This window comes from Spinacia oleracea, chromosome 5 (assembly GCF_020520425.1).
Source record: "Spinacia oleracea cultivar Varoflay chromosome 5, BTI_SOV_V1, whole genome shotgun sequence".
NCBI lineage: Eukaryota > Viridiplantae > Streptophyta > Magnoliopsida > Caryophyllales > Amaranthaceae > Spinacia > Spinacia oleracea.
The window spans coordinates 34,582,067-34,608,526 of NC_079491.1; the positions used below are offsets into that span (position 1 = coordinate 34,582,067).

The 26,460-nt window shown below is 33.7% G+C and overlaps 3 protein-coding genes and 1 long non-coding RNA gene across 5 annotated transcripts; 3 read left to right on the plus strand and 1 right to left on the minus strand.

Annotated features, from left to right (window-relative positions):
- The first annotated feature begins 503 nt into the window (after nucleotides 1-503).
- Nucleotides 504-5,578, plus strand: LOC110802151 (uncharacterized). Its single transcript, XM_022007583.2, has 3 exons — nucleotides 504-716; nucleotides 5,162-5,240; nucleotides 5,337-5,578. The coding sequence occupies exons 1-3, from the start codon at nucleotides 565-567 to the stop codon at nucleotides 5,403-5,405; spliced, it is 300 nt and encodes a 99-aa protein (XP_021863275.1). The 5' UTR covers nucleotides 504-564; the 3' UTR covers nucleotides 5,406-5,578.
- A 4,346-nt stretch (nucleotides 5,579-9,924) lies between these two features.
- LOC110802153 (thylakoid lumenal 15.0 kDa protein 2, chloroplastic) lies at nucleotides 9,925-13,083 on the plus strand. The gene is made up of 6 exons (XM_022007585.2): nucleotides 9,925-10,207; nucleotides 11,662-11,765; nucleotides 12,065-12,155; nucleotides 12,286-12,354; nucleotides 12,434-12,543; nucleotides 12,783-13,083. The coding sequence occupies exons 1-6, from the start codon at nucleotides 10,015-10,017 to the stop codon at nucleotides 12,873-12,875; spliced, it is 660 nt and encodes a 219-aa protein (XP_021863277.1). The 5' UTR covers nucleotides 9,925-10,014; the 3' UTR covers nucleotides 12,876-13,083.
- A 3,578-nt stretch (nucleotides 13,084-16,661) lies between these two features.
- LOC110802157 (uncharacterized) lies at nucleotides 16,662-22,037 on the plus strand. Of its 2 annotated transcripts, XR_008922175.1 has the most exons (4): nucleotides 16,662-16,930; nucleotides 17,454-17,514; nucleotides 18,654-21,547; nucleotides 21,648-22,037. It is a non-coding gene; the product is annotated as an uncharacterized lncRNA (long non-coding RNA). The 2 variants fall into 2 exon arrangements; XR_002537089.2 differs by having other exon boundaries at nucleotides 18,654-22,037.
- A 405-nt stretch (nucleotides 22,038-22,442) lies between these two features.
- Nucleotides 22,443-23,258, minus strand: LOC110802139 (auxin-responsive protein SAUR36-like). Its single transcript, XM_022007567.2, has one exon. The coding sequence runs from the start codon at nucleotides 23,126-23,128 to the stop codon at nucleotides 22,775-22,777; it is 354 nt and encodes a 117-aa protein (XP_021863259.1). The 5' UTR covers nucleotides 23,129-23,258; the 3' UTR covers nucleotides 22,443-22,774.
- Nucleotides 23,259-26,460: the final 3,202 nt, after the last annotated feature.

Sequence of the window (26,460 nt, forward strand, 5' to 3'; positions counted from 1 at the left end):
ATGAGGTATGGACTCAATGTTGCGAAAAGGTTTGGCTTTGAGAAGATCATATTGGAAGGAGATGCATTTAATGTTGTGAGTGCTGTGAAGAAAATGGATGAAAGTCTCTCGCCTATTCAATTAGTATTGGATGATATCAACTTAGATAGCTCTTGCTTTTCATACTTTAATATTTGTCATATTAAACGGGCTAGTAATACCGTAGCTCACCTAGTGGCAAGGTGGAATACTGGTAGTAATTCTGAGTACATTTGTATGGGTTCTTTTCCCCCAAATATCTCTACTTTGGCGGAAATTGACTTAACTTAATAAAATTTCGAGCTATCTTTCCATCAAAAAATAAAATAAAATAAAAGGGGATAACTATCAACGAGGTCTTGTGTTCGAATCCCCTCTCCATTTTGTATTTCGTATTACCTTTGCAGCTCATTCTTCACGCCCAAAAAAACAAAAAAAAAATAAAGAAAAGAAAAAATAAAGGGGGATAAACCCCTTTGAAGGTAAATAATCGTCTACTCCTTTTCTCTGCACTCTATCAATCCAGAAACGAAAAGTGAGAGAACGATGGAGAAATACTTTGGAAATGCGTACAGAGGAGACCCAGGAGTACCACACACAGACCCAGACAGATTCTTGAACATCTGGATTGGTTCCGCTGCATTCTCTGCTCTTACTTGGTTCAATCCTTACATGTGGCAACTCACCAATCAATGGAAGTTCGTATTTCTTCTTCTCCTTGTCTTTTCATCTATAATTTACGAATTATCTTCTACAATTGTAGTGTATTATGATTCAATTTTCTATCTGAATGATATTTAATAATACCCTTTATTTCCATTTGTCTATTTGTGTTTGAAAAGTGTTGTTCATAATCTGAATTATTTCTTACAATTCTTCAGTAGGGTACGCTATGTCGCATATACATAAATGTAGGGTTAGTTTATAGTTCACATGATACCATTGTGTATTACCCTTTGATTGTAGAATGTTTGAATTTTGTTTTGTTTGTGGAATTTATCATATAGAAGGGGAGAACCTTATGTGTTTCACTAGGTTGAGGGCTTGATATTCAATATTTTTAAGCCCGTTTGGTCGGTGGTAATGAATTGAAGTTATGGGGCTGAATTTTATTGTGATTTCTGAAATTTTCTTGTTAATGTCCAAGGTTTATATGGGATATTGAAATCCATGAAATTTCTGAATGGAAGGGTTTAGTGTCCCTTTTCTTATTATGTGGATAAAAGGGTAGTTGAAATACTTAGCAGATAACTCAATGCATGCAATGCTATACCAACCGATGGGATGCAGGATTGGACTCTTTGCAGCCAGGAAATTACAAAACTAAAAATTGAAGAACTGGAAGAATTGGGAGATGAAGGGATACTCAGAATAGAAAACAGATTACAAATGGATTTTATCCATTGGTAGTCAGTAATCACTATCCACTGCTTATCTGGTTGACTAGTTCAAAGTACATCAAGTACGTGACCAGAACGAATTCTAATAGCAATCAAGAAGTTCCCATTCCCACGTCACAATAGTCTATGCCCACTATATCGTAGTTAAGATCTCACTAATTCATTAACCTAAGGAGTGGGAATGGACTCTTGAGATGTAGAAATCGAAATCCTTTGCGATTATTGCATAAGCAATCGATAAAAAGGACTCGTAAAGTTAGCTCTTCAAGGTTTTCCGTGTTTCTCTTTTTTGTGTCTCCTCAACCTTTTCTGTTAACCTTTTCAATAGTTTTCAAAAATGGCACCTACATTGGCTATATAGGCTTTCTATTGCAAAGGGATTCCGAGGGAACATAAAAACCGTTCATAAGTCTAAATCCCCCCAGATTGTCTTTCCTTATTTAGTTTATTGACATTAATTATCTAGTTTATGTTATCGACTATTGAGATTCGTTGGCAATAGGATTCACTCAATGTTTCGTTAGACTTTGACATCATTTAGCACCCTGAAAAAAGCTCAAGAAAATAACACAAACACTCTCTTTATTGGGACTTGTATTGATAGTAGTATCAGGAATTCTCTGTCGAGGTGTCAGTATAAATGATAAGCTGAAAGTTTGAAACTCTTTATTTAGGGTTGTGAAAAAATCTTACTCCCACTTTTCAGGATCTTTTGGATGGTCATTGAGCCTTCGTTTCCTTTTGATCTTGGAAGACTTTTGAAAAGGAAATGAAGGCTCAATTTAGGGTAATTAGTTCTCCATCCAACTGCACAATAGAAAAAACTCCTCTATGATTTCCTCTCCGAAATTAATAAAGTGCTGGGTGGATTTGACCAACTCGGAATATTTGAGCTGAAATTGCATATAGAATTTTCAAGCCCTACGACATTGGGATCTTTACCCGTGGTGGCTGTTACAAGGTGCTGTCTGTAAAAATACACTTTTTTAAAGATGGTGTAGAGAAAACGTAGTGGCTAGTGAATGCTAACTGATGTGTTAGGAGTTAGTTTCACATTTTTTATTTAGAATTCTGCAGTTTTAAAACTCATCTCTTAATTGTTATTGTGGAGTCCTAAAGTACCATGGGCAGAAAGCATTGGCCTGCGCCTCGTTGGTCAAGTCTTCACGCTTCCTTCAATTCTTGTGCTGATTGGTCTTCAAAGTAAAAGAAAGAGTGAGAAAAGTGGAAACCCCTATGACATCTACCAAGCCATTAAGCCAGTGTATAACATGGGTTGGTGGACAGAGTGCTTCCCCGATGAGATCCTTTGAGGGTGTTCTGGCATAATGTTGATACACACCCTGAAGTGACTAAAAACTGAGAAGATAAAGATGGATCTTTCCTTTCTTTGTGGTCGGAAGTTTTAGAATTTGTTTTCTTCCTGTTATGGAGCCTTATAGTCCATAATTGTAGAATTATGCTATGCGAAAAGCTTGGTTTGGCTTGATTTTTTCGAAGTGTACATTGAAAGATAGTTGGCACTTAAAAAGTTTGAGCTCTTGATTTGTCTCACACATCTGTATGTGATACACATGAATCATTTCCTTTGTTGGAAATCCTTAACATTATGTCCTTACGAAGTTTACGCTCCTGAAGAACCTCTAGCAGTTTATCTGCATCTATTTGTAGATTTTTCCCAGGCATTCTGTTTTCTAAGAGACTTTGGATACAAATATAATAGCCATTAGTTCCTCATGCTGAAATAGTTTGGACGTTTGTTCATTGGTTGAGCATCTTTGTTAATGTACATGCTGTAACTTGATTAGATCTCTGCTTCCTGGGGAATGATTAAACAATCCGATGGATGTTGTGTGTTATCCGGCCATAACAACGTGATGGTGAATGTTATAATGTTCTTTCATGCTATATCTGAGCAGAAACGGCCCAAAAGCTCTTCCTTCTTAAGTTTCCATTAGCTTTGTGAACTTGCATGGCAGTATATGCATTTCTTGATTTTACTTTGCCTTTCATCATGTGTTTTGCTTAAATGTCTGTACAAAGTACAAGCTCTTAACAAATAACGAAGGCTGATGAGTCTTTTGGATAGTGATGATCTAATATGTCAAATTGAAACTTGAATACGGTGCTTGTGCTGCTTGGTCCTTTGTTGGAGCCTGGGAGGTGTACTCCGTATTAGTTTTTTAATTATCAGATTCGGGGTAGGATGAAATGACAAGTCGGTAGTGATAATCTAAGCGCTACAAATTAATACCCCTCATTGAGGTTGATTTGAGAATGAAGCTAGTGGTAGGGAATCACTAAAAAATACTACCTCCGATTCAAAATGATCTTTACACTTTTTGTTTTAGTCGATTTCACAATTTTCTTTACATTAAGCTTTACACTATTTTTGGACATATTGCTATCCTACTATTTTTACCCCACAACATTTACAGATTTCCGCTCAATTTCTCTTATTTATTAATTTTTTTCTTACACCCAGTGGCGGTGCCAGTATGGGTTCAGTGAAAAAAAAAGAAAAGAAAAAAAGAGTTCACAAGTTTCTGAAACTATGAATATAACATTACTATGTACTTGTACAATTCAGCGCTCAAAATAGTCAAGAAGTGAGTGCTGGAACACTGGTTGGAGCGGAACAATCTCCACCTTTCATTTTGTATACATGGTCGCAGATTCGACTCCCAGTGAGAGATATTCTTAGACATTTGATTTTTTTTCTTTCTTTTCTTTCTTAGTAGTAATAGTTTTAAACTTTTAATAATTTTTTTTTATTTCCAATTACTAAATCTTTTAAATTTTGAAAATATCCTATGCTCTAGAAAAAATTGGATTTTGCTTTTATTCATTTTCTTTAAAACTTTTTTCTTTAATCATTTATCTTATGTACTACAATACGCACAAACCTGTTATTTGCACCAAAGAAATCAATAAAATATGCTAATGTACGCTTTGCACAAAAATATGACTTGTGTTTTGATTTTCGAACCCTTTACAATGATTTTCTGGTACCGCCGCTGCTTACACCCACCCACCTTTTTACACCTTTTTCTTATTTTATCCATATTTTATTATATTTACCCACCTTTTAACACATTTTTTGCCTTTTGCCTTAATATTTGCAAATAGTAACCGTAAAGATCATTTTGAAACGGAGGTAGTAGCTAGTTGTACGGTTCTGCCTCAACTTATATTCTGACATGAAATTGTTATATCAAGGTTGAATAGATCATAAGTTGGCAAGTTAGGAATGAGGTCTATTGGCAACATAAGGTTGTCATTCCAAACTTATGTGAAATAGTTTTACAGGATTCAGCACTGTAGTGACTTGTGAGTATTGGGAGAAGTTTTCAGGACATAAGATTTATTGTTAGTCAGTACAGAAAATGTAAAATGTGCTTAAACTTGCTGCAAATGGCCTTGTGAGGGGGTCCTCCGATAAGGTTCGCCTCCCAAAACAAAGATTTGTCTGTAACCTGAGATGGTTTTGATGGCTTTACGTTATCAGAAAAAGTTTAAGTAGACATAATTTTGACACTAGAATGCTACTTTTGGATGTTGGAAATTCTTATATGAAGTATGAGTTATATCTATATCTGCTGAAGCCTTGGTGGTAGGAGCTTTTGGTCTGTAGTTGTGATCTTGTTAGTAAAGAAGTCGCATTTGTCCTGATAGTAAATGTATGAATTTCAAAAGTTAAATTAATGGTTGTCAGTTCTCACACTGGAAGTTGCAATTTGTAGTTGGCATGACAAAGCTATGCTGTATGAGCAGCACCACTGGAAGAAGGCAATGGCCAAGAAGCAACCTTATAAATTCAAGGTACGTCATGTCACAATGTTGTTTAGTTAGTTTGTTTTCCAGCCTAAAGATGTGAATATAGTGTTTGTTCAAAGTTTCTGTTTCCTTGTGTTGCAGTGGAATGAAAACATGGACAAAGACACTCGTGAATCGTACTACTTCAATTGGCCTGTATATTTTCCATAAACACACTGTCTTATGGGATTTCTGTGATCCTACAGCTTCTTCATGTTATTCTCTAAACTATGTTTTGGAGTCTCATCTCTTTGATACTATCTTCTAGGGCATGAAGCCTAAACATGTTTGCATTGCAGAACTGATTTCTGTTTTGATTTAATAATTCCGGGTTAAAGATTCAACTTGATTTTCATTTTTGTAATAATTCCAGACTGTAAAAATGCAGTCATCTTCATGATTACGAACCCCCAACCAAGAGCAAATATCGGCGTTATATTTTCTACTATAAGGGCATCTGAACATCATACCTTGAGTATTCTCTATCTTCTCCTCAAAAGCATACAAACTCCAAATACATGAAGATTTTATGTGGTTCCAAGTTTTTAACGCCGCCAACCAAGCAATGAAAGCATGCTTGGGCACAGTGAGTCTACTCCAAACCCACATTGTCCATCCACACTTTTCCTGCATCCTTGTAACAACTACTTAACCCGAATTAAAGATATTAATGATTAAAACTGTCCATTAACAAATGTGCTACTGAATCGTTGCACTTATTCAATAACGGTAAAAGTAATGAAACCATTGTGATACTCATTTCATAAATAATAAATTCGAGAGATATTGTCTCCAACCTTTTGACCTCTTTTGAGGAGGATCCCCTATACTATTATCTCCACTTTCTTAGTGTTGTTCACTTTCATCGAAAATAACGAATTGCATAATAGGTTCAAAATATCGTTGGACATCTCTACCTAAAAGTCAATTGTGACTGTATAAAAAAAGTGCTAATTGTGCCTTGAAATTTATGATGAATGACGAAGGGCCGGGTTCAAATGGAAATACAAATTATTTTGAAGTGACTCAAATTGAAGATGAAATCTTGTCTTAATATCTTTCCAACGAATGGTCACATGCTCATTTTTCGACATGAGACGGCGAATAGTGACCGTTTTACGGAAAAAGTGTTCGCGCAGGAGATTTTTTCCATATGGTTGGGCGAACCTCGTATGTTACAAAATCTTTCTTATGTTAACTTTATTTTGTTTCCTATTTACACGACTTGCTTATGACGGGCTGATGGCTACTAGATGATTTACTGGGGAATAATTTAGGTTATTTTTAGTGTTTTCTTATGTTATACTTCCTCCATTTCTGAATTCTTGCAACACTTGCCTTTTTCTCCCGTTTTAGAATACACGTAACACTTTTTTTTCTTTTTTTTTTGGTGTTAGACCACTAATTATTTATTGTTTATTTGTCCTTTCTACCCACTTACATTAATTAAAAACTACTCCGTAGTATTCTATGCACGCAATGTCAATATTTTCAAAATTCTGATTTGATATATACGCAAGTAATGTTTCAATGTTTTATTATTCTTTTAACAATTTTTGTAAGGTTGTTATCCATATCTTACGTGGGCACCTAAGTGCTACGTAAACTAAAGTTTGATCAAAATCAACTAAAATAATACTTCAATTTGTTAATTAAAACATAGTCCTATTTACTCACCAAACCTACACTTACCCCATGGGTAAGTACACTCATCATACCCTTGTACATAATTGGTTATTTTTGCCAAGTCATGCCCTACTCAGATCTCAATCAGACTCAAAATTTTCAGACCCATTTTGAATTTGAATTTCAAAAAACCAAACTTATTTTCCTTTAATTTTTTTTTTGTCAATAAATGGCGATGAAACCAAAGTGTTTGATCCATTTTCTTTTTTGGATCCCTTCTTCATTGCCTCTTCTGTAGATTCTGTTGAACACTTTTTTTCCCTCTTTAATATTATTTTGCGGTATTACAGTTCCATTTAGATCCTCAATTGTTTCCATGAACACATTAAACTAAGGTCGATTCATTGGCGGTGATACCGAAGTTTGCTTCTTTTGTCTTGTTATTGTCAATCCATTTCTTAGTCTTCAAGAATCAATCGATTCAACCATTGTTTAATTGCTTTGTCCTATTACCTCATTCTTTTTCCCCTCTTTAAATTCGTAATTGAAATTTTTATATTTAAGATTTTTTTTTATTAAAACAGATCTCCAATATATTTTATGGGAAAAAAAATAGTTGTTGGAGGATTGAAGTTTGAAAGATTAAAAAGCAAATACATTTAGAATATGAAGAAAAGTTTAACTTGTAAAGCTTCCGATTGAATGATAATGGAGGTTATGAGGAAACCAAAAGAACAATTTTTTTTTTTGTTTAATTAACTCAAATGTTGGGCGGCAGATTTTTGGGATGAAGAGGGTAAAAATAAATCCCGCTAATACAGTGCTTATGGCGGTATTTACCAAATTGTTTCCCTCCTAAAGTCAGTTGTTTCCCTCCCAAAATGAAATTTAACTTGCTGACATGTCCATTGCCCATTGCAGGGTATGGTGACTAGACTTACCCTGGGGTAAGTGTATGAGCTCCCCTATTTACTTCCTATGTTCCACAATGATGTTCTAGTTCCCACTTTTCACGTTTGCCAATGCGCATTTATTACCATTTTTATCTCTAATTATACATTAGATAAAATTATAAACTTTTGATATTCTTAAAGTGCTCATTGAAATGAATCAAAAAAGACCCCACGTGAATATGTTTTTCTTATAAATTAGAAAGAATTTGAAAAATTCTCTTCAATTGTGAAGTGCCAAAATTCTAAATTGGAAAATCATTATGGAATGGAAGTAGTACAAGCTACACGTGCTTAAAAGTATGCACATTTGCTAAAAAAATTATGAAAATTTATTCAAAATTAAACAAAAAAATAAACATATTTATATGTAACAAAATCTAGTCAGGAATTAGTGTAATAAAACTAACTAAAATAAACGTAAAATTTGTGTTCTTTTTGTTTTTTTTTTTTTTTAAATTTTTGCCGCAAGGTGCTTGTATAACCATATAAAATGCGAGATTACGAATAAGACTAAGTTTAATTTTGCAATCAAAAAATGCGAGATTAGGGATGAAATTCATAATTTTTTTAACTGCCTTAATACTTGGTTTCATGTTTGCTATACGAACTCAGTTACATTGTTGTTGATTTTTGGTTGTCACATGGATTGTAATTTCCTTTTATTGCATTAAATAATTATTTTTTAGAATTATTACAATTAAGTTTTTAATTAATTAAATTAAATTATAAACTTATTAAGGATGTCATAGTCTATTCTACGAATCACCAAAATATCTTTTGCTAAATTGACATCAGGAGTTTTCTTATAGAATAGATACTATTTATATATCTTGTATAAACAATTTAGATATTGATGATCAAATTTTGTATTCGAAAAAGAGTTATGAGTCCTAGAGCTGTCAATTCTCAACCCGAACCGTTGAACCCGTTGGGTTAATCTGATAGTTAAGAACCTGAACCGTTAATAACCCGTGAGCTGAAACCCCAAACCCGATCCGATAATATTCAACCCGAACCGTCTCGAAAATATTAACCCGAACCGAATGGACCTGAAAACTCGTTAATGACCCGATTTGTATCTATCTGAACAGTTTCAATCCGGGAAAAACCCGTTTACAACCCGAACTGTTTCAACGCTAATCGTTTACAAACCGAACTGTTTCAATCCAAACCGTTTACAACCGAACTGTTTCAACCAGGACCATTTACAACCCGAAGTGTTTCAACCCGGACCGTTTACAATCCGAACTTTTTGCACCTGATCCGTTTACAACCCGAAGCCGAACTGTTTCAAGATACATGTTGTTTTAACTGAATTGACTTAATTCATTAACAATTGAACTTGTTTGTCTTGTTTCGTTGTTAAACATGTTAATATACGATAAACTTGTATTTACAAACTTTACAAATTCTTTACGTATTAGTTCATCATTATCGATTACTCTGTATTAATAACTACGTTATTAGTCATTAATTTATCAATAAATGTTTCATGAACACGAAGTGATAAATTCTATTAGCCATTAGTTCATCGTTATCTATGAAAAACCAAGTCGTATACTCCTATGTACTCTCTAACTTTACCGGTCTTAAAATTTTACCACTTTTAAAATTTAGTTACCGCCCTTGTCTTTTAATTAAGACATCTATATTATAAACGTATTGAAAATTGTGATTTTAGTACTAACGTGATATTGTTTATAATTTCTATCCGAATTGACCTGACCAGACATGAACCCGACCCGATATGATATGAACCTGTTACAACCCGACTAAAACCGTTTACAAACCTACGTGCTCCAACCCGAACCGACTATAACCCGACCCGATTATAACCCGACCCGGTATGAATCCGACTAAACACGTTTACAACCCGAACCGACATGAACCCAACCCGATATTAACCCGAACCGACATGAACTTGACCCGATACGAACCCGTGGCAACCAACCCAAACTCGAATCGAACCGTTAAAGTTTCAACCCGGACTTGATCCGACCCGATAGCCAAATAAACCCATTTCAACCCGAAGCCGATCCGTTTGTCCGAATTGACACCTAGCATATTATCTATTATTAAAAATAAAAATACAAAATACAAAATTCAAAAGGGAAGGAAAAGAAAAAACGGAATTTTCGAATAGTGTCTTATCCAAATTAATTTCTCTTCAAAATTGGCTCTCTGGTGATCAAGGTATAACAATGGCGGTCCACCATCTTCCCTGGGCTGTCAATGGCGGAAGACCTACTGAAATAGCTGCTCGAATAACTTGTGCAACAAATGCAACTCCAAAAGTAAAACTGTCCCATTTTAAGAAGTGGGTATCTGAAGTTGGGTCGAAATCTCTCAAACTTGCTCTTTCTAGCTCTCTCGCTATTGCACTTTCTTATAATGGTAAAATTCTGATTCTTGTTTAAATCATGTTGTTTCAGCTTTTCTTTAATTCATCGACATTTCAATTAATTCCCAATATCGCCGTTTTTTACCACCTACCTATAATAACTAGGTACTTGTTTGATTAGTGCACTAATGAACCTTAACAATGTCAGCTTGATTTAATTCGGAGTTATGTTGATATGTTAAGTACAGATTGGTCTCTATAATTTCATATTTTTTTGGTGCATAAAAGATTCTGGTGTTACTGTTGATGTTTGTTGGGCAGTTGGGGTAATTAGATGGGTAGTAGACTGGAACATTGTTTGTCGAGGAAGTATAAACCCGAAACGGTGTGTGGATTGATGACTCTGTAAATACACAATGGAATAACTAGTGTCTTCTAATGTGGATTTCAACTGGCTTAGCTGGTTAGAATCTCAAGGGTAGTACCTAAGAATTCAGATCAAAACCTGTCTGCATCAATTATTCATTTGCTCTTTGTCGCTCTATCTAGCCTATACATCCAAAAAATAGTGTATTTCTAGTGTAGTACTATGATTGTGTTGACGAGTGAGGGATGTTACACTTTTAAGTTTTAACAATGATGGGATAAGCGTCCACCATTCAAAGCTAGCGTATTCAAAGGAAATAATGTCAGGGATATCTCAATGGATTCGCTTGATCGATGACAGGAAATGACAAACTCATCTACCTTTATAACATCATTTTCAGAAAAGGAGAGAAGAGATTACAGCATACATGCAATTAAACAAGTTGCTACTCCATAGATTAACCAAGAGCGCACATGTGTATGCTTGTGTATTTTCATAATTAATAAGCTTAGTTATAAAGAAGTGAAAAGCTGAAGAATAACTTCTTAAACTAGTTTTGACCTTAAAAATTTATAATTAATATTTGATGGAGCAATCTCTGGAGAGCAGGAAAGCACTGTTCTCATGTAATCCTATCATAAGTTCATCTTAAGAGGTTGTTACAGCTTTATGCTTCAAATATCATGTGTAGTTCTCTACAAAAACAAAAATCCTTGCGAGCATAATATTCATGGTGAATACTTTTGTTCTAATGTGACGCAAGATTTGTTGAGTCGAACTTTAACTTTAAAAATAAAGCGTGTAAGGATTGTATCCAGATGTCATGGTAGGAGCGGGCCTTTGGTACTGAGTTTCTTATGATTCTTGTCGCTAATCCCTTTGTTTTCTTTTGTTTGCTCTTCACTATATATGGCTTTTGTAGCTGGTCGCCTTTTCTCTGTATGGTCTATGCCCTATGGGGAGGCTTTCATTAAGTAGATATCATGGTACATGATGCTCTGATGGAGCTCCTCTTCCATTGATTCTCATTTTTGTTGCAAACGGTTTACCAATGATCTACTCTGTGTTTTTTTGTAATCAATTAAGATATCTGCTGGATGCCTTTCTTTGCATAAGCGGGTGATTTATTTCACCTTGCAGGTGTCGAATACGCTGAAGCTAAAACGGGTGTTAATAAGCCGGAACTGCTCCCTAAAGAATACACTACAGTCATCGATGTTGCTGGCTTCCTCTCTTCTGGTCAGGTCAGACTGCCCTTTCCTGTTTACATTCATATATAATACTTCATAGGCTGCTCTTAACAGCTTTACCTACCAAGATATACTTCAAACAAGAATATTGATCTGCTTCAACAGTCAGCTCAGAATTTGTTTTGTATTAGTGAGTCTTAAAGTGAGTATTGTAGTATTGTCTCTCACTCTCATTTATATAGAATATGCTACTCCGTATTCTTAGTAGCTTGTGGTATAGAAAGGTGTCTTATTTGGAAATAATAAGTTCTTCCTAGAAGAGATATACCCATATGGCAATGACAATTTTCCAGGAAAAGAGACTCGCGGAGGAAGTAGCTGATCTTGAGAAGGATACAGGGTTCAAGTTGAGAATCTTAGCACAGAATTACCCTGATACGCCCGGTAGCCACAGCTTACTTTCTTTGTACTTTTATTTTCTTCTCCAAATTACAATTTTGTTTAGAAGTATACCTTTTCAGAATTTGTTTTGGCATATATTTTTTAGAAGATTAAATCTGTGGTCTTCTGACAGGATTGGCAATCAAGGATTATTGGCAAGTAGATGATAGAACAATTGTCTTTGTTGCTGATCCTACTTTTGGTAAATTCTCGTTGTGGAACTGATGTTGGATAAGTCTTGTGCTGGTACATTTAATGATTATTGTACATCTGGTTGATAGGTAATATATTGAATTTTAACGTGGGAGATCAAGTTGATCTTGACATACCGCGTAGTTTCTGGAGCCGTTTGGCTGGGAAATATGGAAATATATTCTACTGGAAAGAAAAGGTGAAAGTTCCTTACATCTCTAAGTGTACCTCTTTATTTATTTTTGCAGCATTCAAGCTTTAATTTCAGTTGGCAGACTATCACATCGTTTTGAAAGTATCTATTTCCCCAACTAGATAGACAAGTAATAGGGGTCGAAATGAGCAAATTACAGTTACACTTGCTATCAATATTATTTCGTTTTGTCAGTTGGCAACTGAATCAGCCTGACTCCTTGTTTGTATCTATCTTTGCCATAGGGAGAAGATGCATCGATTGAAGCTGCTGTTAATGCTATATCTTATTGCTTAAGAGAACCTGTTGGTCCAAGTAATTGCTCCGAGGTAATGTAAATAGAATGTTGTTGGAGACCAAGGAAGATACGGCTCTACTTATTTCTTAAGATAGTAAAATTGTGATTTACTTTTATGGGAGTTAGTATGTTGATATAATTAAGTTACCTTTCCCTGTATTATTAACCTCAAAGGAGAAGTTTGAAGAGAGTATCAAACACGGCGAAGAGCATTTTCATAAAGTGAATGTAATGAACACATTTTGTTCTTTCTTGGTGTGGGTGTTGGTTTGCTTGTCGCTCTTGCTCACATTTTTTTCAAGAAAATCCAAGCATCTGTTTAAGGCGAGAATAGAGAACAGAGTGAAAAGTTGATGAAGAAAAACAGAGTTGATCAGCTGATCTTATAAGAAGGTTTTCAGTCTGCATTGAACTAAGCTTCCATTACCGTATCCCATGTGAAACAACCGTCAATATCAATGTGTTATATCCTTTCATGAAACACATGATATGTAGCTATATCATATGTAAGACACTTCGATGATCAGTTATCAGTCTCAACTCATGTTTCCTCCAAGGGTCTTCACTAACCACCAAGTGAATTCAGAAACTATTGTTGATATGGTTTTGTATTATGCTTCTGTTGATGATCTTGAGCCTGTATGTTGCTGTTTGCTCTTCCAACTGATTGATGATTGTTCAAGAAGCAGACGATATCGCGAACTCCTAGGTTGAATCTGGATCTGCACCAAAATCACTACAGAGAAAGCTTTCTGTTAAAAGGGCAATGGTAAGTCCATGTAACCACTGAGGAATGTGTGTGGCCATAGGAAGAGTCTCTTGAAACAACTTTGAGTTGTGAAACATGAAAAACATCATGAACCTTGGCTGAATTAGGTAGATTAAGCTTTTAAGCCACCTAGCCAATGACTGCAGACACTTGGAAAGGGCCATAATATTTTGGAGAAATCTTATGGCTGCTTCTCTGTCGAGCTGTTTGCTGTTTGTTGCCTGTTTGGTTGAAGTTTAAGCCATACCCAATCTCCCACTTCAAAGGATCTGTCAGATCTACCCTTGTCAGCTTGTTGTTTCATCCCAGCTTGTGCTCTCCTCAAATGAAACTTGATTAAATTAATCATGTCTTCCCTTCTTTCAAGGCTTCTGTCCACTTCATCAAGTATGGAAGATGTAAAGGAGTAGGCTGACCATAGACAATTTCATATGGTGTGAGTTGTGTTGCAGAGTGAAAATGAGTGTTGTACCACCACTCAGCCAGTGGTAAGCAAGCACGTCAATCTTTAGGTTGATCACTGCACATACACCTAAGATAGGTTTTCAAACACGTGTTGACCACTTCTGTTTGCCCATCTGTTTCAGGGTGATAAGCTGAAAATAGCATGAATTCAGTATCATGTAAGCTGACACCTATTTTCCAGAACTAGCTTAGGAACACTGCATCTCTATCACTAACTATACTTCTAGGCCAGCCATGCAACTTAAACATATTGTCTAAGTATGCTTGAGCTACCTGGATAACAATATAAGGATGAGACAAGGGCATAAAGTGGTTGTATTTGCTCAACCTATCCACTACCACAAAGATGACATACTTCCCTGCAGACTTAGGTAAACTAGTAATAAAGTCCATAGAGATGTCAAACCATACTGCTTTAGGAATTGGGAGTGGTTGCAACAATCCAGGACTAGCAGAAGTATCATACTTGGAAGCTTGACATATCTTAGACTATCTCACCAAAAGCCCGACATCTGTAGTTAAACCTCTCCAATAGAAGAGAATTTGCACCCTCTTAATAGTTAGCTCTCTTCCAGAGTGACCACTTTCAGGTGAAGAATGGAACCACTTAATCACCTTATTCTTCATAGCATTGTCAGACCCTAATACCAACTTCCATTTTTTCCTTAATAGACCATCTTGCAAGGTATACCCCTTTAATGATTCAACATTCTGAAGCTTAATAATCATACTCAATAAATTATCATCTAACTGTAACACCCCCGAATTTCTCTTTTTTTTAAAACCAACATTTAATTAAATAAAATCAACCTTGAGAGAAGCTTAGGAGTATTACTGCCACGTGATTACGTTAAAGGCTAACTAACTCAAATAATGCAACAGAATAAATCAAAATATTTCTCTTTATTGTATAATAATAACTGAAATAATAATAATGTATTTTCGAATTACTTCAAAATCAAAACCCTAAGAAAACCAAATCCTATAAAAGCCAACTTAAACAAAATCCTAACTAGGTGAAAATCTCCATTGATCCCGTATGTAAGCATGTCACATCGTCACATCGTCACATCAAAACTGCTTACCAAAAGGTAAATAGGGCCAAGCCAAAACAAATATGAAATACGGGTTAGCAAAAGCTAAGTACGAATATATGCAAGACATGTAAAACATTTATATATAGTTGAACATACTTTCACAAACCATTTAATTCAAACTTGCTTAATTGAAATCATAGAAAATTCATTTTCCAAAATTAGAACTTTCCATAAAATCTCCATTGATCCCGTATGTAAGCATGTCACATCGTCACATCGTCACATCAAAACTGCTTACCAAAAGCTAAATAGGGCCAAGCCAAAACAAATATGAAATACGGGTTAGCAAAAGCTAAGTACGAATATATGCAAGACATGTAAAACATTTATATATAGTTGAACATACTTTCACAAACCATTTAATTCAAACTTGCTTAATTGAAATCATAGAAAATTCATTTTCCAAAATTAGAACTTTCCATAAATAGTAACTTTCTATACATACTAAATTTTCAAAAGTATAAACATTTCAAGAATACATATTTTCAAAATAGAAACTTTCGAAAATTAGAAACATTCCATGAATAGAAATATTCCAAATATATAAACTTTCCAAATATAACAATATTCCAAAAGTAGAAACTTTCCAAAAATAGATTCCAATTAGAATACGGAAATCATACACCTTTTCTTATTCCCCTTTCCTTCCTAAATGTGCACACTCCCAAACTAGTATTCCATCACAAATCTATACATTGGGGTATAACAAAACAATAGTCAACAAGTGACCATAGACTTACACAACAAGTGACACGTATGAACTTTAATGTTCCATGAAATCCATTCCACTTTGAAACTTTACAAAAGTATAATAATGTCATGAAAGACTTTCCAATTCCATACCACGTGATGAACCAATAACCTCCTTTTATTTAATCAAACATAAAATTTTCGATTAAATAACACGTGTAAATAAATGATAAATTATTAAATCATTAAAATCCATCAATAATTTCGAAGTGCCCTTTTATTGGATCGTTAACACTACAAAAGGTAATACCTCCTATTTTTGAAGTAATTATAAATATATTTTATTATATTTATAAAGCATTTTGGGATTTTGAGAATTTAAATCGCATTTAAATTAGTTATTAAATGTATTTAATTAATTGAAAGTATTTATTATTTTAATTAATTATAAAGAGAATTTAGTTTTCAAGTTGAGTATTTATTTGGGTTTTGAAATTAAAACGATTTGAAGAATTCAAGAAGCATATTAAAACTCAACTCAAAGCCCAATCTAAAAGCCCAACTCAAAGTGTATGAAATTCCAAGGAAACTTGCTTAAACTCAAGGACACCTCACCCAAGATTAAGGAAACCAAACCTTGATTAAATGAAACTTCTAGGAAACTTCCTTAACCCCAATCTTCAAGGATTCTCACCCTATAAATACCCTTGCTTTCCCCATGTATTCCCACACATTTTGAGATCTCTTTCTCTCTCTTCAATTTTCTTTTCTTCCTCTCCAAGCTTTCTCCTTTTTTTTTTTTTTTTCTTTCTTCTCTTTCCTTCTCCTCTTTCTCTTTGTGCGTGCGTGCCCAGTCGAGCTCGCCAGCTCGTGGTTGTTGCCTCGCTTCCCCGCGTACGCTATGGGAGCTGCTGCTCGTCCCCTTACATGACCCTCTCTCTCACTCGCCCAGCTGCTGCCGCAAGCACACAGCTCGTCGCTGCCTGTGCTCGTGCGTCCAAGCTTCCGTTTTGCTTTCCCATTTGCGCCCAATTACCTCAAATCAGTAATCATACCGTGCTATCGGTCTGTTTGGTATATTTCTCTTCTTCCTAACCTTCTCTAATTAAAGCTTAGATTTTTATTATGTTTTGATGATGGATATTGAATATTATTGTGTTTGGGATTGGTTACGAACACCAAAGTTGAGGATTTTGATGATTAGAATGTTGAGGATTATTTTTGATCGAACAGTAGTAATTTTAAGATTTGTTTATGAGATAAAGTTTCAATCTTTATGGATTTTTAATGATGATTTAAAGTTAGGGTTTTGCCCTAAACCTTATGGCTAATTAATTAGCATAATTAGATTACAATTTTAATTATGGTAATCAATTATAATTTTCAGATTCGTTTTGAGACATAAAGTGTCAATTTTTAATGGTTTTGAGCATGAAATTAGTCAAATTTCATGCTAAGGTTTTAAGGGATTAATTGGAACTATTATTTTATCGATTAACGATTAATTTCTAATTAATTTAAGCGTTTTAAACTTAATAAAGTTGCTGGAAATTTAATGAACATGGATAATAATTAAGTTTCATTATTTTAATAATAGGAGGAGATTTCTAGAGTAGTAGCTTGAATCGCAAAGTGGCCCCCGTTCTTAGAACTTCAAGGTACGTGCAAGTCTAGGGTGACCACCTTGTTTCCATGAAGATTCATGTGATGATTTTATATTATGATTCATGTATTTGGACTATATATGGATTCATGTTTGATTGTGTGAACAAGCATGTTAGAGATATGGTTTATGTTTGTTGAATTGAAGTAAACAAGCATGTTATGATTGTATATGTTTGTTGAATTGAAGTAAACAAGCATGTTATGATTGGTTATGTTTGTTGAATTTAAATAACAAGCATGTTGTCCAAGTTTGATTATGATGTATGACTTATTCACATGCAAGGAATGGTTTATGCTATTGTACGTAATGTCTAGCATGTTTTGAAGCATATCGTGCCTAGTTGCACTATTGTTATTTACCACATATGAAGGGTAAGCTTTCGTTAGCCACCATATATGTAGGGTAGACTTTCGAGTCAATTGAATTAAGGATTCTTTCATGCCTAGTGCACAACCCGCATGTTAATGTGCATGTTGTGGATACTCAACAAGTGTTGAGAAGGAATAATGGGAATAATTTCAGTTGCATCTTGAATGATTTATCACAAGTCCTAATGAATTTAAAAGGGGAGTCTTGTTTGGTTGTCCGTTTATTAAATGCCTTGCTTGATTGTGTCTTGAGTCGACTTTGTGAATAAGATATTAATAAACGTAAAGTGCAACCAGAACAAGCTTCAAAACTCTTGGAACGTATATACCTCGAGTATGTACATGAAGGGAGTCTTGCTGGAAAACTTGTACTCCTATGAATGATACAAGACGTTGTTTCATTCTTTTTATGCGTTGGAATTCTGTCGATATGGTCCGACAATTGGTTATTACTTTGGTGTGTGGTTGGCTCCCAACACCGGTCCTTTGGACATTTTCTTTAGGCCCGTTCGAAGCTTATTCTAATATATCTACAAGTCAAGAGTCGAGTCGATAATCGAGTTTGTCACCATGATTAATTGTTTATTGATTGGCTTTTGCATGTGATTTATTTATGTTTGGAATGAAGCATGTTAGTATATGATTTCATTCTAGCTTGTTTGTACTCAGCTTTCGCTGATTACGTGCTTTGTGTTTGGTCATGGCCTATGCCTTAATGACTCTATAATGATCCTTCAATTGCATTCGCATTGTTGGGGAGTAGAAAATTGATAACAGGTTGGTAGAGATGACTTGCAAGAGAAGTTATCTTGCATGGGGATGGTTGAGCAAGTTTCTTTTTCTCTTGCACCGTTTCAAACTCTATTTATCTCACTTGTCTAAACTATAATGTTTTTATTAGTTAATGGATTTGGTTTTACTGTATTTGGTTGGGGTCGTGATGGTTCCAACTTGTATGGAGACCATTAACTATCTTTGATGGTTTTCAAAGTTTATTTATTCCGCTGCGTAACTTTGGTAAATAGCTTTAACAGTTAACACGGTGGCGGTAATACTTTAGTAATTCCTTATTTGAAGTTGGAAAAAGGGTTTATTCTAGTGAGGAATTATTGGGGTGTTACAAAAAATTAATATATTAATTATCAATTCCAAATCTATAAACCATTTGTCCAAAAATTCAAGAATAAAATCAAAATCATAAGTTCACAATTCAATTGAAAAACGATTCATCAACCAAAATATAACAATTCAACCCATATATAGATTTAACACATAATTTATCAAGCCACATACACGTACCTTGATTAACTAGCACCTCACAGAAAGTTAATTTGATCCTGCTACAGATCACTCACGAGTTCCTAACAATTAATAAATAAAAACCCTAATTAATTCCTAATTGAACAATTAATCAATAAAAATAAATCTAATGGCCTTAAATTTAATTCATGAGTTATACATGCATAATAACAGTATTATTAATCATAACTTCGAACTCATGGTTTAAAAATACACTTTTAAAATTTTGGCATTAATTTAAAAGAGTTTAATTAGTAAAAACTGATTGTAAAGAGAGAAAGCTATGAAACCAATTGGGGGTGTGGAAGTCACGACACCAAGGGGTAGTCGTCGGCGGCAAGGAGTGCACGACGGGGGTTTCAAGGTGGTGGTATTGGGATTTTAGGTAAGAAGGTTTAGAGCCAAAGAGGGAGAAGAAGTTTAAGAGCAGGCTTGGGAAAGCTCTCAACTTTTGGTATGAGGAATGATGAATGAAGTAGAGGTATTAGGATTAGGATTAGGATTAGGATTAGGGTTATGGTTAGGGTCAGAATTGAACCCTAAGAGGTAGAGTTGGGGTTGGTGTTTAAGCTATGTTAGGATTCTAAATCTAGTCATTATTTTGGTGATTTTCGGTTTAGAGTAAAACTGATTCAAAATAGAAATACAGAGCCTTGAATAATTATTTAAGATTTATCCTGAAATTTTCATAATTTATCTCGAAGAATTCGGGTTTTTAGAGAATTTTGAATTGATAAAACTCTTTAAAATCCAATTTTAAATAGAATTATCTTATTTTTCCAAAATAAATCTGAAATATATTCTCATAAATGTCTTATTATATAAAACTAATTTTATAAAATATTAAACATAATTTCTATGTTTATAAAATAATTTTAAGTTTAATAAAACTCTTTTTCTCCAAAATTGATTCCTAATAGAATTAGGAATCTATATCCACTTTAATTAATTTAATAATCGAAAATAATAAATTAAATAATATTCCCTCTAAGACAATTGAATATTTCCCCTCCAAAACATTTGAATAATTTTCCCTCCAAAATAATTTAATATAAAATATATATTGAAAAATGCAAAAATGATTAATTAAAATACCTAAAAATATGGGGTATTACACATAACTAGCTTTAATAAGTGCAGGAAGGTCATATTGGACCACTAAAATGGCAATGCAGATAATAGAAGCACCTTGGACCCTTAAGAGTGCATCAGCATCCAAATTTTCCTTTTCAGACTTGTATTGAATATCATAGTCAAACCCCATGAGTTTGGATAACCAAAACTGTTGGAATGGTGTCGAAACTTTCTGTTGTAATAGCCATTTGAGGCTCTTATGATCTGTCTTAATAGTGAAATGTGAACTCATCAGATATTGTTCCCATTTTTGAACTGCAAAGACAATAGCCAATATCTCTTTTTCATAAACAAAAAGTCTTTGTCATTTAGGCCCAAGTGATCTACTGATACAAGCCAAAGGATGATTATCCTGCATCAAATTACAACACCAGGAGCAAGATTTTAAATTATTTGTGGGCAATTTCAAAAGAAAAACTGATTCGGAGTATAAAGTACGAGCACTATGACCAATTGTATTTTTTAATATTTTTTTCCGTTACTGTAATTTCTCATTATTAAATATGAATTGCAAAAAAATTAATTAACAATTTGCTTATCATTGGAGCAAGTAATAACTAGCAATGGTGTAGCTTGAGAAGATGATGTGTCATAACGAGCTATAATATGAATTCGCCCACCGCTAGAGTTTAGGTTGCCAAAAATTAATCATAACTAAAATATTGATAGTGGATGAATAAACGAACATAAATTATTACTATTGTATATGTCCAAATTACAACATCGGGAGCAAGATTTTAAGTTACTTGTGGGCAATTTCAAAAGAAAAATTAATTCAGAGTATAAAGTAGACATAAATAAATAAAAAACGGTTCACTATATAAAAAGATGAACCAAACCAAACAGGTTTAATGGTTTATGCCACAAAGTCAAAATTGTTATTTGGTAAATGAATTTTAGCTAGTTTGGAAATAGAATTTAAAAATAGTCACTTTGGTAATTAAAATTGTTAGAAATAATCATGTGGGGCTACATGTATGGCTTATGTGTATAAAAGGCCAGTATCTTAAAGTTATCCCATAAAAGTGATCGGTTTTATATTTAGATATATTGGACTTATAGGAATCTTATTGGTATGGGCTATTTATTGGTATGGGTTATGGTCCCGATTCATATGGTTTTCTATTCTCTCTAACATCCCATCATGCATCAATAGAATACAAAGGGAGACCATATAGAATTGGAAGATCCAAACTCCACCACTCATCAATCCAATGGAGAAAGGTACGCTTCTGCAATTATATTCAACCGATTAATCTAGTATGAAGTATTTAGTTTGAATGAAATCTAACAAAAATGACTTGGCTTGGGTTCATCACAACAGGACCTCCATTTTCTCCCTCCTGGAGTGGATTCAGAGGTATAGCAAGAGCAAAGTTAGAAAACAATCATCTACATTGTTGTTGCTAGCTTGGTTTACAATATTTGGAGAGCTAGGAACACAAGTGTCTAGACTATGAAGGTGCCAGCAATCAAGCATACTGTTAAAATCATCCAGTTTGAAGTTAAGAGTAGAGTTGCAAATATGTTAAGCAAGAAAACTTGTACTAGAGATAGAGATTGGTTCTTTAGTCTATTTAGGCTAGGTGTTCTTAGCCTCGTGTTGTTGAGTAAGTCAAAATCGCAGGCTGTTATGTTTTTACAAAAACATAACAAAAAAAAAAATCAATGAAATGGTACATGTTTTAATCAAAATGATACTCTGCTTTTTATGAAATGGTACTCTTTTTACCGAAATGGTACATGTTTTTATCAAAATGGTACTCATTTTTTAATGAAATGTTACTCTTTTTAAATAAATGGTACATGTTTGACGTTGTGATGTGTTTGCTCACACATCACAGCATGCCGCCTCGCCAACCTCATTGTTGTTTGCTTTCAATCCTCCTGTTTTGGGGTGACTTTGTAAATTGTTTGGAGTGATCAATAAAATTTATTACTTGCTTGTCAAAAAAAAAAATGTTAAAAAGTAGTCAATTTGGTAAAAAATTCCGTACAGATGGAGGAAAAGCTACAACCCGAACATCCTGCTATAAGATTCTACGTAATACTAAAGGGGCACTTTGTAAGCTAATGAGCCTACTGTGTTGTGCACGGTTTGTTTTACCATAAACATGAGCGAGTAAAACATTAAGGAATAGTAATAGATAAAATTTGAATCCATGACAAACATATGTGTGTATTTAATCTCGAAATAGCAGTGTGCAATTCTAAAATGTAATGCTTCATGCTTGAGATAATCTCACCTAGAAAGAATACAAAGAATATAAAAAACAAAAACAAAAACAAAAAGGAAAGAATAATTAATGCATATGTTTTACAGTGGTTGATCCAAAAGAAGCCTAATTAAGTTAGTGTATATGATTCGAAAAACCCTAATTAAGCTAGCTAGCTAGCTAATTTAAACACAAACAAATGAAGAATATAATAACAATTATCTTTGATAATGTCTTAAGAATTATCCTGCAATATTTTTTCCAACTCTTGGGGCTTACAAGGTACAACCAATGCACCATCATGTTGAAAACCATACTCTTCAGCAGCCTCCTTAAGCAAGTTCAAAAGAGCAGGGTTTCTTAAAAACCTCAATTCAACCACAAACCTTTTAACCTCATCGTCGCCGTTCCCTACAGCCAACACCGCGAAATGGCCTTTAGGAACCAATGCCGGCTTCTTCCCTAGAATTTGTACCAACTCTTCATTGTTTGGGATGGTTCGAATGGGTTGTAACAGTTTCATGCACCACCTTAGCTTCACTACAAACCTCTTTAGCCTCATCAAACTCATTTTCTTGTTTCCCACCATTCTTTTTTGTTTTGTTGTTGGAGAATTGTATGTAATCTTGGTTTTAAATAATGCTTGTTTTTGTTGTTTGGGATTTTAATTTGTTATTTATAAAAGGATTATATATATAATGGAGGAGGAGGAGAGAGAATAATTAGAAAAGAAAATGAAGGTTCCATGCATGAGAGTGATGTGGGGGATCATTGCATATGGACTATAATAATGTAGGTTACGACGTTATAGTAGTATTTTTGCATTAAATACCAAACCCATTTGTTAGTCCAATGTTTTTGCAGAGGCTTACAACGTAGGGTCTTACCAAGTTACAATACGCGGTCTAACAATGTAGCTCATTCAGTCATTCCTCATGCGCGCTATTTCCCACCGCTCTCTGCCTTTATTACTTTCTGGCTACTGTTTCATTTTTGGGCGGTTTCTATTTTAATATGTTTGATTAAACTGGTTGTTGCTAATCTACGTTTATCGCAAACAAGTACACAATTGTACAAGTGTTTTAATAAACACATGTTTTAAATAAACTAGAAGTGATTCCGTACAAGAGTAGCTCCACTTTAATTAGTATACGTCGGCAAAGAAATGAACTACAACTCTACAAGTATCAAGTATGGGTTGGTTCTGTTGAACTACAAGTAGGGATAATTAAAATGTCATACTCATTGGAAGTGTAAGGGTTTATAGAGAGATATCCTCATCTCTAAAGAGCTCTTAGTGAACTTTGATCCCATAATCTTGAGATTATGAGGTCAAGCCTTTGATTCTCGCTCTTCGTATGTTTTAGCATATACTCCACTATACCCGACTTTATTTTTTAGGAGTTACATTTTCCTTTTAGGTAATTAACTTTTACATTAAAATATTACACTCAGGTTACCCACTCCGCTATTGTTTATTATTTATATAGCTCTCTCTTTGTTCCCGCACATACTCAAATCATCTTTTCTCACCATAAATTATTCAACCATTATTAAATATTTACAATAAAGAATTAATCATGTATACCTAGGAAAACCACATTTGATTAGATGGCATGTATCAACACATTTTATTAGATGACACGTGTCATCCATTCTTTCCTCCGTCAATTTGGTTTTTTATTTTATTTTTTCTTTGTTGTTTGATATATTATACAACTCCAATCGCCTCTTTCACTCCATCTTTCTCATACAACATCAATTCACCAATCTATTCATTCAACATTTTCCACTACATCTTCCTGATTAACACTCAATATTAATACGCTATTTAATTTATGTGTTCTATCAATTTTCAAAAATTACCTCTATTTAAATCATATATATATTCTCTCTAAAATTACAAGCCCAATAAAATTAGAACGTAAAAAGATAGACTAAATAACCACTATACAACCGCCCATTTTTTAAACGGGCTTAAAAACTAGTTATGATAAGAAAACCAATTCACATACGAAGAGCGTATTTAAGTTGTATGAGTAGTAAGTAATTTATTTAGGCATCATTTGAATTCAACTCATCCCATGTTGAATGTGGGCCTATTTGTAAGTGAAAGATATAATCGTTGATAAAAGTTATAGCTTTGTGACTCCGTCGTGAATAGACTATGTGTGGCGACACAAAATGAAAAAAAGAGTTCCTAAAATCGAAAATATAACATTTCCTTGTATTTCTGAAAGTTTTTTCAATTGTTCTACACAGCCTAATCTATTCTAATATTTTAAAATACAATGTTTGCATGAAGTGATGTCACGTGTCATCTCTGCCACGTTTCATCTAATTTATATTATTTTATTTTTTCTTAAATCATCATTTATATTCATCCTTTTCAATCTCCTCAATTAATTAGATATTCATTTTATTTCAAAAATAATTTTATTTGTTTCACATTCCAAATAATTTCTTAATACTCCAAATGCTTCACATTTTAATTATTACTTCAAAATTTGCGTATCCTAATTTATATTACATAAATAAATAATGTACCAGAATGTTTAAATTAAGAAACTCGTGCATCGCACGGGGTAAAAACTAGTTATAATGCAAATGAAATACTCTGTATATACTATACCCATAATATATTACACTAGTCTTATATGCACCTTATGCATGCGAATATAAGAAAGTAGATTTGTATTTACATTTCAACCCAAATAACATTTGAAAATTTATAAACGCCTTAGGGGGTGTTTGGTTATGAGAGGTTTGAGGGAAAAAAAAGCTTTTTGAGGTGAATTAGAGGTTTGACTTTTTCAAAAAGCTAATTGGGAGTGTTTGGTTAGGAGAAGTTTAGTAGAGAGTTTTGGGGGTGAAAAATCTAATTCTCAAGAAGCTCAATATAAGAGCTTTTTGCAATGTAAAATTACTATTTTAATATTGCCAAAAATTACAACACTTAACAACTTAGCTTAGCATTCCACATTATTTCATTTACCCCATTTACTACTTGTTACTTGTTGTAAAAAAATTATATTAGTACGTTGAAGTACTTAATTAAAAACTATTCCAATCATGCTTGTAATGTCATTACTAACATTTCTCTATTTACATATCAATAATTTATGTATTTAAAATTTGAAATTAAGAATAATTTTTAAAAAAATAATTGTTTTATTTATTTTATAATAGGGAAAATGATTTTTTATTTATTTATTCTATGCTTATTTAAAAAATAAAGAGAATATAATTAACATAATAAACAATTGTCTAATACTAATAAGAAACAAATTATCCAACAACAAAGTATCCTTAATGGTCATTTCACATATTAAACAGCTAACAGCTAAAAACTAATTTTCCAAATACTTTTACACAAACAGCTAATTCAACCAGCTAGTCAAACCAGCTAATACAAATAGCTAACAGCTAACAGCTAGTCAAACCAGCTATCAGCTAACAGCTAACAGCTCCTAACCAAACAAGGCCTTAGACTTTTCTCTAATTCAACACCTTATAAAGAAGCGTTTTTTACGTCCACTTTTGACTTGACCGTTCTCTATTCTCTTTCTAGAATCGAACAGTGAGAAGGAGTACACAACAATTACAATATTTAATATTCTCTTTTGTTTTATAGTATAGAATTGTTTATTAGACAATCGTTTTCTATTCTTCCTTTCTTTCAAAAAAAAAAAAGTTAAAATAAATAAACAACGCATCAAAGATATACAGAGTAGACAATTTTAAGCTACGTTTTACGCGAAGGGTTTGCCCTTGTTTTCTAGCCTCTTAGCAAGTTCAAGGCAGCAATGGTATTAGCCCCTGATGATATCCCAACCTACATATTCAACAAAGTGAAAATCAGATAATGGTGCTATTATTTACATGAATATTAGCCATATGAAAGGTGTTCAACTGCTAAAT

What these genes read in the sequence shown, in the direction of transcription:
- LOC110802151 (XM_022007583.2), top strand. Translation starts at nt 565, where the DNA reads ATGGAGAAATACTTTGGAAATGCGTACAGAGGAGACCCAGGAGTACCA. An exon ending in CAACTCACCAATCAATGGAA is followed by an intron (nt 717 to 5,161) that starts GTTCGTATTTCT and finishes TGCAATTTGTAG; the next exon opens with TTGGCATGACAAAGCTATGC. An exon ending in AGCAACCTTATAAATTCAAG is followed by an intron (nt 5,241 to 5,336) that starts GTACGTCATGTC and finishes CTTGTGTTGCAG; the next exon opens with TGGAATGAAAACATGGACAA.
- LOC110802139 (XM_022007567.2), bottom strand. Translation starts at nt 23,128, where the DNA reads ATGGTGGGAAACAAGAAAATGAGTTTGATGAGGCTAAAGAGGTTTGTA.
- LOC110802153 (XM_022007585.2), top strand. Translation starts at nt 10,015, where the DNA reads ATGGCGGTCCACCATCTTCCCTGGGCTGTCAATGGCGGAAGACCTACT. An exon ending in GAATTACCCTGATACGCCCG is followed by an intron (nt 12,156 to 12,285) that starts GTAGCCACAGCT and finishes GTCTTCTGACAG; the next exon opens with GATTGGCAATCAAGGATTAT. An exon ending in TATTCTACTGGAAAGAAAAG is followed by an intron (nt 12,544 to 12,782) that starts GTGAAAGTTCCT and finishes TCTTTGCCATAG; the next exon opens with GGAGAAGATGCATCGATTGA.